The sequence below is a fragment of the Juglans microcarpa x Juglans regia genome, chromosome 7D, assembly GCF_004785595.1.
Source record: "Juglans microcarpa x Juglans regia isolate MS1-56 chromosome 7D, Jm3101_v1.0, whole genome shotgun sequence".
NCBI lineage: Eukaryota > Viridiplantae > Streptophyta > Magnoliopsida > Fagales > Juglandaceae > Juglans > Juglans microcarpa x Juglans regia.
In genome coordinates, this window is record NC_054606.1 from 6,473,720 (window position 1) to 6,490,431 (window position 16,712).

Here is a 16,712-nt window from a genome sequence, read left to right on the forward strand (position 1 = left end):
TTTTATAGGCCTTTATGTTTTTTTATTTTTTTATACAAAATAAATAACAATACATCAACACATAAAATATATGCATACAACATATTACATTATTTTTTACATTACAATGCAAAACATTAAATTACGAGGAACAAAATAAATAATAATACATCATAACAATATCAAAAGAGACTAAAACCTACAGATTTGCGATAATAACTTACCCCAACCCCACCGTGGTGAAGGAGTGAACCACCCACATTGTTGTCTGAATTACCTCATTGGGAGAGAAAGAAGCGGTTTGGCATGAGGCATTCCAACTTCCGACCTCTCCCCAACGGAGAGCGAGCTGAGTCTATGGACCGCCTGAATAATGAAGAGAAATACATAGACATCATCAACAAAATCTACATCAATGGAATCGCCATCAGCAACTTACCTCCTCGCGAGGTGACATGAATGAGTGTAATGCCTAATGCTACTCTATCCCTCTCACGGAGGAGTGCCCTCGGCTACCTGAAGAACGGAATCTCCCCTAGTAGAATCTCCACCAACAAAATCTTCATCTGCAGAATCTTCATCAATGAAATCTCTATAAATGAATCTTCACAAACAAAAACTAACACTCTGACAATGCAGGAGGGAGCAAATGAAAGGGAAAGCTAAGGAAAGATGGCTAAAAAAATAGGAGCGAAAGGAAAATGCGACTAAGGAAATAAGAACAAAAGGAAAATTGAGGAGAGGCGGATGGAAAGCATGCTGAAAATTTTCCATAGGACATGTTCGATAGTGGCGGGGTAACTGTGAGGGGGTTTTTCCCCCGACCCAAAGGAATTTTCTAAGCCTAACTAATTGGGGGACTCACTAGAAGACAAAAGATGAGAGAATGAGAGGGGACAAAAATAGATTAAGGTATGGAAGTGTTAGGAGGCATGAGAAGGTAATGTCAGGAGAAGAAAATTGGGGATTTGATATAAAATAAGAGAAAATAAGGTATAAGGTGTAAGTTGTCAGGAGAGAAAAATATGGAAGTGACTTAGAGCAAATGAAGGGCACGCAGGCAAAAGGTCAGATAAAAGGCAAAAGAAACCTACGGATTGCGGACTTTTGGCTAGGGACTTGGACTTGGACTACTTCCGACTTCTAGGTTCTCTCTCGACTTCTTCTTCAACTTGAGAGCTCCAAATGGAATTTCTTCTTCAGCAAATAGATCTACTACTTCTATAGTACATTAAGAAATGAGAGGCTATGAGAGACTATAAATAAGCTTATTATAGTGGAATCTTTCCTCCCTGAACCTCCTTGAATGTAGACCTAGTGTCGAACCATGTAAATCTGTGTGTTCATCTCTCTTTATTTTCTGCATTTAAATACTGTTCATCGCCGTGAATGTATAAACCAACACCGTACAACCACACTGGACTACTGCCGAGAGCTCTACACAGCACCGATCAAGGCCCAGCCCATCTTAGCGCATCCTAGGAATGAATCTCTCTTCCCTTATGGACTGTGCATTTTTTGACGTTAACAAGCCCTATAAATAAGTTTAGGGGTATAGAACAGGATCCAAATATCTGGCCATAATCGTATTCATGTTACCGGGCGGTTATCCACCCGGATAAGCTCGAAAAAAAAATCCGGACACTAACTGGATGTAAACCCGGATATCCAGGTTTATTACCTTTTTTATTTTTTAAAAAAGAATTTTTAAAATTTTTAAAAATGTTTTTATAGTATTTTTTTAAAAAATTTGGATATCATGTTTAATACCCATATTTAAAAAAATATATATTTTAAAAGGTTTTTTTTTTAAAAAAAATCTTTTTAACAATTCAAAAGACTTTATTTTATAGGCCTTTATGTTTTTTATTTTTTTTATACAAAATAAATAATAATACATCAACACACACAATACATGCATACACTACAACATATATTGCCTTTTCTCACAAACTTTTTTTCCAAGGCAAACCATGGTGGGAAATAGTTCCATTATCACACTAACATTGTGCGTGGAAAATGAAAACACCTGTTGCAGCGACTTACTGAGCGACGAGTTATAATTTGTGGAAAAAAGGATTTTTTGCAACGAATTCTTGTCGCCGCAATAAAATGTGCCGACAAATTTCCTGGCTGTAAAAGTTAGACCCATCTCACGAAAAATGTCTGTGAGAATTCTCTTTTGTCACTTTTCCGCGGGGAGAACCAAACAAATGAGCCTTGCTTCCCTCCCAATCTCAGCCTTTTATTTTTTCGTGGAAACCATTTCTGTTAAACTAATGGGTTGAGGAAATTAGGGCTGAGGGAATTAGGGCTGAGGATATAAGAGATCGATCTCTAGAGCTTCGAACGGCCAGCGTTGGCGTCCACGAGTGGAGTTCCTATCCCACTACTAGCGTCCGCCCCAATCAACCCCAGAAGACTCCGCTGGAACTTCCAACGAGCAGAGATCTCTGGAGCTTCCAACGGCCAGCGTGGGCATCCATGAGATTACTTCCTGCCCGACGGCCAGCCTCCACCCTCAATCAACCCTAGAAGACTCGTCTGGAGGTTCCAACGCCGACTTCGTGTATACCACTCAACTTAATTTCTTCCCTCCCTGTTTCATTAAATCTGTAAATCTCAGGCGCAATTGAACGATATGCTTTACTCATCTTCTAATATCTTCTATGGGTAACTCATTTTAGGGTAATTTCTTCTAGTATCTTCTATGCGTAGCTCATCTTCTAATATCTTCTATGGGTAATTTCTTTACTCATTTCAGGAGACTCCCTTCCCTTAGCAGTAGCCAAAGATTGCCCCTTGTAACCAGTCTCTATGGGTAATTGGGTCTGGCCACCTTGCTTCTGCCGACATGTATTAAGTCAGGTAAGGAATTCCCATTCATGGTGTTCAATATAACGTTTTTAAAACTCATGAATCCTTAGTGTATCTCGATGATGCTGTTCTGTGTTAACGTTATATCATATTGATGTTTGTTGGGTATAAAGGGGACTGTCACTTGCTGGTTGGTATATAGGCCTCGTGTCACTGTAATCTAATGGTAGAGATTTTCTTCATTGAAAGACCTCATCATCTTCAAAAAATAAAGAAGATCGATGCTTTATTCCAAACCACCATTAGCCCGTTTGTCTTTGTTTTCCCCAACATGAGTCTGTGCATCATGTGTTACTGATGTTACTAACTTCTTAACTAAGACAGCGATAGAAAAAATTGGTAGATACATTTTCTGACCCACTGAGAATTAAAAACTGTGGACTAGGATTTGTGTACCCTTTTCCAGTTCCATCCAGAAGACAATTGAGGTCAATTTATACGATAAAGACTTCTAAAATCTTTAACCTTTAAAAACTTTGTTGAAGTTAATTGATCACAATATAGAATTAATTAATTTGAATAATCAAAAGTATGTACTATTTACTTTTGGGGTGATTATTTATATGTGCCATGATTTGCATCAGTATTAGTAGAACTTAATTTTCTTCATATATGCTACTGACCAACTACCTTATTTTTGTTTTATTGAAACAGTTTCAATAAGATATATGCTACTGATCAACAATAAGATATAAGAAGGAAAAAAAAAAAAAAAAGCAAACCATTTCTGTAAGCAAAAAAAAAAAAAATATAATAACACAACAAAAAAAAATTTACTTCAACCCGAAATACTTAATTAGATTGGATTTTTTTATTTAAGGAAAAATTAAATGTTTTGCGGTTTTTACAAATTGGTGACACTTGTTTTGATCATGATCATGTCAATCTTTCTTTTATTTAGTTATAATTTGTAAAAACGTTACATCATTAACATGTCAACTATGATCAAACGTATGAAAATCCCATAAGGCCTGTAGTTCACTTTAGCCAATGATTGGAGTTGGTTGTTATTGCCATTATCCACCAAGGAGTCCCCAAATATGAAGTAGCAAGGTACTTGAGGCTCTGCTCCTGCCAGCTTGCACCATATATTCAACACAAAAACCAGCACACACTTCACACCCATTTTCTTAAGCTCCCTCGCCATTGAAACAAGCTGTAGAAAACAAAATAAAACAAAAAACTTGGTCAGAACTAGAAAGAATCGTAGTACCCAATTAGATGTTTATTATGTGTATGTTTGTGAGGAGTAATTTAAAAGCTAGGTATATGGAAGTATATACAGTGGAGGGGAGAGAGACAAATTGTTTAAGGAGAAGGTTTGACCATGGTTTTGCTTTTACAGTTGAGGGAGTTAGATAGATAATTTAACTTCGTGTGGATGTAATGTGGAACTGTATGGCAAATGATGACGCTGACATAGTACCTCTCTTTGCTCTTTGAGCCCTTGCATGTGGGTTTGCACTGATTACACTATGGGATTGGGATTTTGAAATTTGTTACTGTGTTTAAAGTGATTTAATAGCAAAAGGTCTTCTCGGTACCCCATAATCATGCAACAAGGGCCATCTATCTAGCTATATGCAATCACATATAAATATGTGATTTGTAAGAAGAACAAGAAATGGTATAAAAGTGTCGGTTTTCATTTAGTCTTCTATAATTAGTAAGATGTAGCTAGGTAGATTATTTTGGTGAGTTTTTGCTGCTATTAGAAGGTGCAGCAGTTTTAATATTGAACTGGTTCATCACTTTATTTATCCCTAGATATTTTATACCCTTTTCTTCATTTTTCAAAGCTGTAATGGAAATATCTGATAATTAGGATGTCTCTTGAGACTATAACATGTCAAAACACTTGAGATCGAGTTCATCACTTAATTGGCATGTCTCTTGAGACTATTTACTTTTGTTCAAATTATTTATATGTGACATGATTTGCATCAGTATTTTATTAACTTAATTTTTCTCCATATATGCTACTGATCAACTTCAATATTTTGTTTTCTTTAAACAATAAGAGGCTGATAAGAGAGAGATATAAAAAGGAATTGAAGAAAAAAAAATCTTTTGTATGTGTGAGCAACAAAAAAAAAAAGAAAAAAAAGAACAAAAAATATTTACTGACACCGGAAATACTTAATTAGATTGGAATTTTTTATTTAAGGAAAAATAAAATGTTTTGTGGTTTTTACAAATTGATGAGTAGTATCGATCATGGTCATGTCAATCTTTCTTTTATTTAGTTATAATTTTAGACATTACATCATGATCATGTCAATCTTTCTGTTTAAATGTTATGACATTGGCTTCATTTTGCCATTTGAAGTTTGAGTTGGGTCATTACATAGAGTTTAGTGCCCTTATAAACCTAAACAAGCTTGTGTAGATTCACACCACTATGCAAAATGAAGCAAACCTGGAAAAACAACAATTATATACTGGAATGAATCTAAATTCATTCCAACTAGTCATACTGTAATGTATTGTTGGTGACTGAAAAAGGAAAAAGAACTACATGGTGATTGGTATGAATCATCCAACAAACATAATTTGTTCTAAAATAACCATCTGTGCAGTTGTCTTACCTGAAATATACACATAGTTTAGCAATTTTACAGGTACTAATTGTTATTTCTACTCTTATTGACAAAAAAAATAGAAGTCTTCCAATAGCATATGTATTGTTTAACTCATTCAACAGCTCGGATTGTGCCCAATGCGATTCTTAATCTTGTGTTCCAAATTAGTGGCATGCTGTAGTCATTCATCTGACATGTGTAATAATGAATTTCCTAAACATCATAGCCATCAACAAATATATATATGCAGAATTTTCAGAAATGCCCTTTTCCCCACCAAAAACAGAGCCATGTATACGATTTAACGATGCATAGGGAATTTATTCTAACATTAATCTTCTATATAATGCATCTAGTGGTTAATGCTCTTTAACATTAGTCTGAAGATGGCTGATGTTTCGGATATACTTCACATATTTAGTCTTGGATTGTTCTGATGTTTTGGATATACATTACACATTTAGTCTCGAAGCTAATATATCCCTTTTTGATTTGCTGTAGGAAAACCAGCCCAATAAATGTATGTGAAATTTCGCTTCTTAACTCGTGTTATTTGTGATGATCTCATATATATTTATATATATATATATACACGATCTAGTTGATTTTTGCTTTGGTGCATTTGTTATTTATGTTTACTTCCTGTTTACATGGGGCTGTCATCAAGTTTATATATATATGAAGACTAGAGCTGTGATTTTCTGGTAGTCTCTTAGATACTACGATGTGTCCGATAGTGTTTGTATGAAGTTTATAGGGTCATTTATCATGCTCTCTCTCTCTCTCTCTCTCTCTCACTCTCTCTATAATAATTTACATAAAATTTTCTCATCAAACTTTCCTCATTGAATAGGTGGTAAGCGGCACTTAGAGCTACGACCCTTCATATGGTTTGGATCATAGTTGCTGAATAGAGTAAAAAGTCTCGAATTTCGGCCAAGTTGTCAATAGGGGGAAGGAGAAACTTATTTCAAGTAATCTATTGCAGATCATTGCCTATTTAGTAAAGGTAATTTTCCCTCTTAGTTCTTTACAAATTTCGCAATCATATTCCAACATTGATTATTATATATGCATGCCTCCTTTTGAATAAGTACCCTCAGTTTTAATTTCACAAATTGGCCTTTGTCATCAAAATACACTGTTTTAACTAGGCTACTGAGAACCTGTACACGAATCCCATGGTTAGTCTGAGTTTATAATCGTAATATATTTAGTTCAGTACTAACTTGAGACTCAACGCTTGATTCAAAGTAAGAATCTAAAATGCTGTTTTTTTAATATTACCTACTCATTGCACACCCAATTTCACCACACTAACAATCTCTTTCCTACTATTTGGTGACCTGCATAAGATGGATAAGGCTTGGATGCATATCGAAGATAGATTGCATTCCAACCATTATGGTGAAGGTGTTAGACAATTCATGGCTATGGCTCAAGCCCATTCACCTGGATCTGATCGTATTAGATGTCCATGTAAGAGATGCCGAAATAGAGCTTTCCACACTCTTAGCCTAGTCGAAAATCATTTGTTCATCATAGGGATTGATCCAACTTATACGGAATGGATATTTCATGGGGAAGATGATCGTTTCCTAGATGCTACATTTTCAGACGAAGAAGGTGATGATGCATCGGCTTACAATGACTACATCGATGATGTCGATGATATGTTAGATGACATTCGGGTTGGGTCGTTCATGGATAATTCAGCTACAAATCAAGGAAATGCAAACATAAATGATGAACCACCCACCTCTAATACTTCAACAAACCTTAATTTCGAGGAGTTGGTAGCTGACGCACGACGACCACTTTATCCTTCATGTGCAAAGTTCTCGAAGCTCTCATTTATAGTCAAATTGCTTCACATCAAGACACTTGGTGGTTGGACAGTGAAGTCTTTTGACATGGTTATAAAGCTTTTGCAAGCTGCATTTCCCGATGCCCTTTTTCCTGACTCATTTAACGATGCTCGTCGCTTGGAGCGTGGCTTGGGATTTAGTTACAAAAAGATACATGCTTGCCCAAATGATTGTGCATTGTTTTGGAAAGAAAATGCCGAGTTCAATGAATGTCCAAAATGTAATGCATCTAGGTGGATTACAAGCACAAGTAACCATCAAAGGATACCCCAAAAAGTTCTCCGATATTTTCCTTTGAAGCCCCGCTTGCAGAAGCTATTTATGTCAAAGAAAACAGCCCAGGCCATGAGATGGCATTTAGAAGAACATGTTCAAGATCTGACCTGCATGCGACATCCAGCAGATTCTCGTGTATGGAAAGAATTTGATAACAAACATGGTTGGTTTTCCCAAGATCCTCGCAATGTTAGACTTGGCCTAGCGAGTGATGGGTTTAACCCATTCAATAACATGAGCAAACCATATAGCATATGGCCTGTACTACTTGTACCTTACAACTTGCCCCCTTGGTTATGCATGAAAGATCCATACACCATGTTGTCATTGCTAATCCCTGGCCCAAAGGCACCAGGAAATGATATTGATGTGTATTTGCGTCCTCTTGTCGATGAGTTGAAAGAGTTATGGGAAGAGGGTATTCAAACTTATGATGCATACACTGGGCAAATCTTTAGATTGCATGCAACGTTACTTTGGACTATCAATGACTTTCCCGCATACGCCAATCTTTCTGGGTGGAGCACAAAAGGCAAGATGGCATGCCAGCATGTACAGTTGAAACAGATTCTCTTTGGTTGGTTTATGGGCGCAAACATTGTTATATGGGTCATCGGCGGTGGTTGGCACTAAATCACAGTTGGAGACGGAAAAAGAATGCTTTTAATGGGTCCGAGGAGCACCAACTACAACCAACAAGGGTTGCGAAAGATGCTTTGCTAGAGCAATTAAATGTGGTCTCACATGTGCAGTTTGGTAAATCTTCAGTGAAGAGGAAACGAACACCCAATCAATTAAATTGGACAAAAAAATCTATATTTTTTGAGCTTCCCTACTGGTTAGACTTGGGATTGAGACATAACTTGGACGTCATGCATATTGAGAAAACATCTGTGATAACGTCTTGGGAACATTGTTGAATATTGAAGGAAAAACTAAGGACTCTGCCAATGCGCGTAGGGATTTGGCAAATCTTGGACTAAGGAAAGAATTGCATTTACAACATAATGGTGATCGTATTTCTATGAGTCTTGCATGCTACATGTTAAATTTGCATGAGCGAAGGAAGTTTTGTGCATGGTTGTCAGAAGTGAAATTCCCGGATGGTTTTGCCTCAAACATAGCCAGGTGTGTCAATGTCAGTGATGGAAAAATTAATGGTATGAAGAGCCATGATTGTCATATCTTTATGCAAGCACTCCTGCCGGTTGTGATTGGTGGGTTCCTACGGCCGGATGTGCGTCAAGCCTTAATAGAGTTAAGCGGGTTCTTCAAAGAATTATGTTCACGAACATTAAACTTAGCAGTGTTGCATCAGCTTCAAGCAAATATCCCCATCATTCTCTGTAAACTAGAAATGATATTTCCTCCTGCATTTTTTGATATCATGGTGCATCTTGCAATTCATTTGCCAGAGGAGGCATTGCTGGCAGGACCAGTGCAGTACAGATGGATGTACCCTTTTGAAAGGTATCTAGGGAAGTTCAAACGGTACGTCCGCAACAAAGCCCGTCCAGAAGGCTCAATTGCTGAGGCATATATTCATCTCGAGTGCCTAACGTTTTGCTCTATGTATCTTCATGATATTGAGACGAGATTTAACCGAGAGGAGCGCAACAATGACGTGGTACTTGGTTGTCTAGGGTTGGGAAATGAGCCAAGATTGTCTGTTTTCTCACAAAAGGTACGACCGTTGGGGACATCAATTAATCACAAATTAGCAGACTCACTAATGGCCAAGGCCCGATGGTATGTACTTAATAATTGCACGGAGGTTACGCAATACATAGAGTAAGTACACCATTTAGATATATTTACTTTATTGATGGTTGTACCATCTTATTAGCCTTTGGGTAATGCTTTCAAACATATATGCAGGGAGCACTATAACAAGATGGTAGAAGAGGACCAGAATAACATCCTTCGTAGGCACCAAAGTCAATTCCCAGCATGGTTCAGATCACGCGTAAGATACGAAATCAGTGCAGTATATATAGTATCCCTTGTTTAAAGAGCAACTATATAACTGTGTTATTTTTTGTATGGTAGATTCGAGAGTTGCGTGCAATTAGACCAGGTGAGATCACCGATGACATATATGCATTAGCATGTGGTCCAGATCCGCGGGTCGCATCATATGCCGGATGCATAATGAACGGAGTTCGCTTTCATACGAAAGAGCGTGAAAGGCGTCGCCGCACCCAAAACAGCGGAGTGGTGGTTCATGGCGAGCATCGGGGATCCCCTGTTGACTTTTACGGTGTGTTGAATGATATTATAGAATTACAGTACATGGGTTGGCGTAAGGTATACTTGTTTAGTTGTGCTTGGTATGACATTAGCGACCCGAGAAGGGGGATACGTGTCAGGGACCATTTAACGTTAGTGAATACTGCTAGGCAATGGTATAAAGATGAGCCTTTCGCCTTAGCATGCCAAGCACTACAAGTGTTTTATCTCACGGATTTGACATTGGGGGGAAGTTGGCAAGTCGTACATAAGATTACAAATAGGAATGTTTACAACATTCACTCGATGACTACTGTTGAGGAGGAGGATGATGATGACGAATCTTCTACTGGTGAAGCAGAAGATGATGGTCAAACTAATGTCAATAATTATCCCCCTATCGTAGAGAGTGAATCAGGCATGCTTGATCCATTGCATCGAGACGATGAAGAGCATTTGCCCATTGATCCATTAATCATATCACGTCGAGACCCTTCCCAACCTGTTGATGATGATGTATTTATTGATGATGACACACTTGGCGATGACAATGGTATCTCCGGTGATGAGTCTGACCATCATCTACATGAGGAGACGGATGATGATGAAGGTATTTCACAACCCATTCAATATGTTAATTTCGTTGAAATTTATAATGCAGTCATTACTTGGCTGCATTGTTTTGGAGTTTTTTTTATCTACTCATTGGCTGCATTTATAATCAACCATAGAGATATATAGAGTTGAAAATTATATGAATTTAATTAATGATTTCCATTTCACAACCCATATTAAGACTTAAGTTGTTTAAATCACACAATAAATGTCTTTTCATAAGCTATACTAATAGCTTATGTTGTGTCTGTGTTCTTCGCAGACGGCACATGCTAAATTTTCAGAGTAGAGGAATGTGGGTGACATGTAAGTGTAGGCACAACCCATATTGGAGTAAGAGATGCTGGTTCATAAGGTATTATATCGGAAATGACATGCAGTCAATATAATTGCTTAGCATTCTGTACATAGAAATCAGATTCCTTGTTTGTTGAGGTTGGGATAATAGGTTAACCATACAGGATTGAGGTTGACACCCTGTTTTGGGTTGCAAGGGGATCATGGGATCGTAGGGTTGCAATAATGCTACATACCCATCATATTCTAGTTTAACTTATTGAATACTATCTCAAAAACTTTGAGTACTGGTAGAAAGAGATAAGTATTGTAGCCAAATCATGATTTACAGATTTAGATATTTAAATATATACGGTATTTATATATATATTATATATGCAGTTGGTAGGTATAGGTTGAGCATATTCAAGATTCCACTAACAAAATCACCATGCATTATCACTGAAGTATCTTCATCGAGTAAGATATTTGCTTACGGATATGTATGTGTGCCTATAACAATATATACATGATAGGGATGAAGAGATACAAATGTTAATAAAAATTTTGTAGTACTTAACAATCAAAAGAAAACATATATAGAGGTAAAGGGAGTAAATAGTTACTGATGAGGTTTTAATATTGTGTGCAGATGGAGTGGTTTCTCACAGCTAACATTGTGGAACACTTACATCCAGGGTCGAGGCATTCCATTTGTTGGACTTGAATGATGGAGTAGTTTGATTTTCCAGCTAGGGGGTGAATAGTTCACTACTGTGTTGTATTTTGTTCACTGGGATCAATGTAAAAGATTGGTGATGAGATTGAATCGTGTAACTGAAAGTCAGATTAATAGAATTATGATGATGAGAAGCAGTAATGGATAACAGGGGGAGGGATGACATAATTCCTGGAGAGCAATGCAGGCAATTAACATATATTAACTACAACCCTTCTTAGGATCTTCCAATTAACAACATTGCTAAAAAGTCTATTTTTTTAACAAAGTTACATATAATTAAAGCTTTCCTGATGAGTAGATGGGTTATTGTGGGCAGCAAAATATGAGGTTTTATATTTGCAAGAACTAAATACAAAGTTGTGGGCATGAAATGAAAACCAAAAAAATTAATAAGTAGTATAATATATAAATTACATTGTATTTGTAAGAACTAAATACAAAGCTGTAGGCACTTTGGTCTTTCTCTCAATTTAAAATCAATAAAAATAAATATTCAGGCACCAGAGTCAAATACCAATTAGAAGTGCCCACAAGCAGAAATTTTTTTTTTTAACAACTTGGAGTACAACAGAGATTACATCTGCTGTGTTGTAGAATTTGAGTGAAAAATCAGTTTTATTGACTATCATGTGAAGATCAGGTGGGAGTTAAAATGAAAAGGCGGGATAACAAAAGATTTTGCAATATCAAATGGCGCCAGGGGTCATTTCCAGCAGTCAGCCCTCAACAAGTCACTTATCATATTGGACAGCTGGCGTTTTGGCTACAATACAAGAGGAAATTATAACCACATGTAGTCTGAAAACAAACGAGAGAGTTGTTGAGCTGCTTCCCTGGTTCTCTTCTTGATTCTAAGAGCTTGGTAAAGACCTTCTCTCTTCTATTTTCCCTTCCACTGAAGCTGTCTGCGGCAGGATAACATCCTTGGTTTTGGGGCTCAAGTTTCTCCTTTAGTGCCACACTACAAAGAGTTGACCAGGTATATTTTTTCCTTCTGCCAGGAGTCATTCTCCAACTTATTTCTGGCAGCATTTTGATCCAACTTATATGTGTTGTTTTACACACTCTTCTACAAAGCTTTTCTGTGAATAACCCTTTTTTGTTATTTGAGGCTGGGAAATGTGTTGCTTGGTTGATTTTTACTTGCTAGAAATGTGTTGCTTATTTAAAAAAGTGAGACATAACACATATGTTTCGGTGGGTGAGAAAACCATTTGTAAAAAATGTAAGAGGATACCCTAAAGAGACATGTTATAAAATGACTAAAAGTATATAGGCTTCTAAAGTCTTGCATGTTGCTTAATTAGAGCCTTTTATTTGAGGCTGGGAAATGTGTTGCTTGGTTGATTTTTACTTGCTAGAAATGTGTTGCTTATTTAAAAAAGTGAGACATAACACATATGTTTCAGTGGGTGGGAAAACCATTTGTAAAAAATGTAAGAGGATACCCTAAAGAGACGTGTTATAAAATGAGTAAAAGTATATAGGCTTCTAAAGTCTTGCATGTTGCTTAATTAGAGCCTTGTCTTCCAAATGTTTTCCTAAATTCTGATATTTTAGTAGAGGTTCTTGGCTATTTTTGAAGCTATTAAATACAGTCAATGACTGTACACTACGATTGTACAGTCTGAAAAGTCGAATTTGAGCCTTTAGGTTTGAAGAGTTTGGGCATAAAATTTTAATAAAGTTGAAGACAAGATTAATTACATCAAAGAGACAACTAGGCAGCATGCATAATCTATATTTAGTCACAAAATGAATGATCTGTGTAGATGGGGGAAGAATGTAAAATTGTACCTTTCTCACATGTTTTAATGATTATGCATAGACTTAAGTAGAGGTTTGCACACTCAAAATTAAATGTAGTTTAAACTCTATATGTGATAAGTCTTGTGAAGTTGTGGGAAAACCAGATTCATAATAAAAGTAACCACTATGCAAGCTGTCTCAGTTACATGGCGTCTTATAATTTAGTTTTTGTCTTGTTATCATTCAAAGGCTTGTTTAGGTAAGTTTAAAAGAAACCATTCCACATGTGTAAAATTCTGATTGTTGTTACACATGCCGAGGAAATCAAATGCTGTATATTTATTTTTCCTGTCACATATACTCTATTTTGGGCTTCATGGAGTTGTGGTCACACCATTTAGACACTGTTTTACTAAGTTTGCATATCAATGAATTTGTCCTAACTTATACGTAAGTATAGAATATAATGTATGGTAAGGTCTAGGTAACAAATGGATCAATACATAGTGGGCACTGCCAGTTATATTTTTGGTATAAAATGTTTTCGAAACAAGTTTGATATTGATTACTTTGGTGGTTGCATGTTCAAAAGTTGTTTGAAGTCCATTAAAGGGAGGGATGTGGCAATCTGTAAAAGGGAGTAGGAGGGGGCGAGGTGGACACTCAAGAGCAGAATCTTCTGCACGTAGCTGGAAAGATGCACAAGGATTGCCTCCAAGAAGGAATCTACATGACGAGGAGGCCACATTTTCTTGTGAATCAACTCAAGCTACAGCAGCTGCCACATTTTCAAATGAATCGACTCAAGCTGTAGTAGCTGAACCTGTACTGGAGTCCATGGATGTAGCACAAGGTGGGGAGGGGAATATTAGTACAGGTATGGCAGCCATTAGTACGATTGGTTATACATAATTGCTTCAAAATGTTATACTAGTATAGTAATTCAAATTGGCCCCTTGTTTTTCAAGATTTAGTTCCACCCATTAAGAAACGAGGCCGAGGGCCTGCACGGGGTACACAATTTGACCGCCTCCGAAAGGTGGGTAAGATTCCATTGGTTATAAAGGATGGTCATAGAGGTCCATCGTGCGAGCATGCCTCAATCTTTACGGGTCGAGTGACTTGGATCGTTAAAGTATATGCCGACATGAGGCATGCAAGTTGGAGTTGTGTACCTGAGGAGGAGAAGCAAGAGCTAATTGATCGTGTTAGGGTAAGACTTTATTATATATGCTGGAATTTCCCATGTAGTAGTTTATAAAACTGAAAGTCAGTTGTGTGTTTGATGAGAATATGTACTCTTTATATTTTCAACTTGCAGGCGGACTTTGTATTGGACTGGACAAAAGACAACCATAAAGAAATGGTGATAACGTATCTTTCCGATAAGTACAATCACTATCACTATGAATTGCACAAAGTATATTTAAAATATGCTTCGCATGAGGATGCCCTACGTGGTGGGACAGAAATGGTGGACAAAGCAGTTTGGCAATCACAATGTGAAAGGTGGGCTAGCGGAACATTCAAGGTATGTAAATATTAGTGTTAATTCGTACTTTATGGCTTTGCCTTTATTTTTGGCTTTCTATCTATGTGTTGAATGCTCTTTAATATTAGTTTGATGCCTTTTCCATTTAAGTAAAGTGAATAAATGAGACTTGATGAATTAAAAAAAATAATTCAGGAGAAGTCCCGAAGAAACAGTACGAATCGTTCAAAACTGAAGGTGAAACATACAGGCGGAAGGAAATCCTTTGTTAGGATTTTGGAAGAGAAGGTATGGTCATTTCTGATGTATAATATAAGTACTAAAATTGTGTTGTTTGAGCCTAACTACTAACAATGTGTGACAGCGGGAGACGACACCAAATATGGTCGCTTTTTATAAAGAAACACATTGGTCGAGGCTGAAGGGGAAATTTATCAACGCAACAACTGAAAACAATTATGTGAGATTGATGATTCAATTTTTGCTGGACTGTGATAGTCTTCATACCATATTCCTTATACGTATTTCATTAATTTCATGTAAATTTAGGTAGTGTATGATTTTCTAAATATGTTTTACTGTATTAATTTTATGTCTGATTTTCTTTCATATCATATTTAGAATTTAATGGTGGAGAAATATGGTAGAGATTGTAGTTTGATTCAATTATATTAGGACTGATTTTCTTTCATACCATATTCATTATACATATCATATTCATTTTCTGATCAATCTTGCTGGACTATATCATTATACATATCATATCATATACATACATATCATATGGATTACAATATGATTTCCTGCATGAAACAAAAGTATGATATTATTTAATATCATATTCAGAATCTAATGGTGGAGAAATTAAATGAGATTGAAGTTTGCTTCAATCTTCTAAGGACTATATGATTTTCTTTCATACCATATTCATTATACTTAGAAGTATTAATTCATAGTGTATTTTGCTTGAGGAAAAGCTCTCATTTTGAATATGATTTACTGTATTTAACTAAAGTATGACTTTCTTTCATATCATATTCAGAATCTAATGGTGGAGAAATTGAACGAAAAAGACCCTGAGGAGGACGTTGATGAAGCGGCTGCAGCTGTTTTCAAAGATGTTTTAGGATTTAGATCTGGGTACGCCCAGGGGATGGGGCACATGGTCATTCCCGACCCCTCTCCCTCAATGAAGAAGAGCAAGGCATTTGTGCATCTGGCTGAAGAGAATGAACGAAACAAGACTTGTGCAGAAATGTACAAGAGTAAACTAGACCAAATAATGAGTGATATGGCCGGATTGAGGAGAGAATTTTCTGAGTGTGAGAAAGGGATGAACTTCAGGATGTCTGAGTTGGAAGGAAATACTGAGTCTCATAGAGAGACTCAGCAAGATGCTTAGGCATCTGTTGAATTTGGGTACAACAGAATTTTTTGTGGGCATTTTTTGTGGATTGTATCAATCCAAAGGCACTAGCAGTTTGTAGGGGGAAATATTTTGATGGGGCTTAGTGGAAATATTTTGTGGTAGGGTATGTTAGAACAAGTGGCAGAGAAGATATGTTGTTTTTAAAACTTTTGTCTAGAGCGTGAGGAAGTGTGTGAGATTTGACTCTGGGTTGGTTGCATATATATATATATATATATTTACGAAAGAATTTTATTGTTTCAGAAGACTTCTAGTTATCATCAAGGGGTGATTATCTTATACTTTGTTCCAAGTTGGTTTGTAGACTTTGTGTATTGGTTATTTCTACTCTTAATACTAAAATAACATTAATCTTTTTATTCTATACAGGTTCTAGACCAGGGCACCAGATCGAGTTCATAAGATATTCCTGCAGATATATATTTGCTGTATTCCTTGCACAAGGGTAAGTATTCTTTAGTTATTTGCTAAGATTCTAATTATTCCCAATTAACTTAGTTCATGAGTTATCATAGTACATCTTTGTTTGCACATGGAAGGTGATAATGTTTTTTACAATTTGGTTATATATGTATAAATATAAAAATATATCAAATAG

At 36.5% G+C, this 16,712-nt stretch overlaps 4 protein-coding genes across 7 annotated transcripts; 3 read left to right on the top strand and 1 right to left on the bottom strand.

The window, feature by feature from the left end:
• Nucleotides 1-252: 252 nt before the first annotated feature.
• On the bottom strand, nucleotides 253-4,003 carry LOC121239503 (GDSL esterase/lipase At5g45670-like). The gene is made up of 3 exons (XM_041136759.1): nucleotides 3,780-4,003; nucleotides 496-571; nucleotides 253-345 (listed from the first exon to the last, which is right to left on the bottom strand). The coding sequence occupies exons 1-3, from the start codon at nucleotides 4,001-4,003 to the stop codon at nucleotides 253-255; spliced, it is 393 nt and encodes a 130-aa protein (XP_040992693.1).
• LOC121238937 lies at nucleotides 2,769-16,249 on the top strand. Of its 4 annotated transcripts, XM_041136039.1 has the most exons (9): nucleotides 2,769-2,847; nucleotides 6,292-6,447; nucleotides 10,689-10,781; nucleotides 13,786-14,070; nucleotides 14,162-14,406; nucleotides 14,515-14,724; nucleotides 14,881-14,973; nucleotides 15,050-15,145; nucleotides 15,728-16,249. In XM_041136039.1, the coding sequence occupies exons 4-9, from the start codon at nucleotides 13,812-13,814 to the stop codon at nucleotides 16,085-16,087; spliced, it is 1,263 nt and encodes a 420-aa protein (XP_040991973.1). In that variant the 5' UTR covers nucleotides 2,769-2,847; nucleotides 6,292-6,447; nucleotides 10,689-10,781; nucleotides 13,786-13,811; the 3' UTR covers nucleotides 16,088-16,249. The 4 variants fall into 4 exon arrangements, with proteins under 4 accessions (XP_040991973.1, XP_040991974.1, XP_040991972.1 ...); XM_041136040.1 differs by lacking the exons at nucleotides 2,769-2,847; nucleotides 6,292-6,447; nucleotides 10,689-10,781 and adding exons at nucleotides 12,039-12,425; nucleotides 12,704-12,711 and having other exon boundaries at nucleotides 13,799-14,070; XM_041136038.1 differs by lacking the exons at nucleotides 2,769-2,847; nucleotides 6,292-6,447; nucleotides 10,689-10,781 and adding an exon at nucleotides 12,039-12,423.
• Nucleotides 6,794-8,215, top strand: LOC121239504. The gene has a single exon (XM_041136760.1). It carries the CDS (start codon nucleotides 6,794-6,796, stop codon nucleotides 8,213-8,215), a length of 1,422 nt encoding a protein of 473 aa, XP_040992694.1.
• On the top strand, nucleotides 8,937-10,552 carry LOC121239505. Its single transcript, XM_041136761.1, has 4 exons — nucleotides 8,937-9,073; nucleotides 9,226-9,373; nucleotides 9,461-9,548; nucleotides 9,632-10,552. The coding sequence occupies exons 2-4, from the start codon at nucleotides 9,315-9,317 to the stop codon at nucleotides 10,550-10,552; spliced, it is 1,068 nt and encodes a 355-aa protein (XP_040992695.1). The 5' UTR covers nucleotides 8,937-9,073; nucleotides 9,226-9,314.
• Nucleotides 16,250-16,712: the final 463 nt, after the last annotated feature.

Coding starts and splice junctions, on each gene's coding strand:
- LOC121239503 (XM_041136759.1), bottom strand. CDS start 4,003: ATGGCGAGGGAGCTTAAGAAAATGGGTGTGAAGTGTGTGCTGGTTTTT. Junction 572..3,779: donor ATAGTTGACATGTTAATGAT/GTAACGTTTTTA, acceptor ATTCATTTATAG/AGATTTCATTGATGAAGATT. Junction 346..495: donor GGGGAGATTCCGTTCTTCAG/GTAGCCGAGGGC, acceptor TTCATTATTCAG/GCGGTCCATAGACTCAGCTC.
- LOC121239504 (XM_041136760.1), top strand. CDS start 6,794: ATGGATAAGGCTTGGATGCATATCGAAGATAGATTGCATTCCAACCAT.
- LOC121239505 (XM_041136761.1), top strand. CDS start 9,315: ATGGCCAAGGCCCGATGGTATGTACTTAATAATTGCACGGAGGTTACG. Junction 9,374..9,460: donor GAGGTTACGCAATACATAGA/GTAAGTACACCA, acceptor ACATATATGCAG/GGAGCACTATAACAAGATGG. Junction 9,549..9,631: donor CAGCATGGTTCAGATCACGC/GTAAGATACGAA, acceptor TTTGTATGGTAG/ATTCGAGAGTTGCGTGCAAT.
- LOC121238937 (XM_041136039.1), top strand. CDS start 13,812: ATGTGGCAATCTGTAAAAGGGAGTAGGAGGGGGCGAGGTGGACACTCA. Junction 14,725..14,880: donor GGGCTAGCGGAACATTCAAG/GTATGTAAATAT, acceptor AAAATAATTCAG/GAGAAGTCCCGAAGAAACAG. Junction 15,146..15,727: donor CAACAACTGAAAACAATTAT/GTGAGATTGATG, acceptor TATCATATTCAG/AATCTAATGGTGGAGAAATT.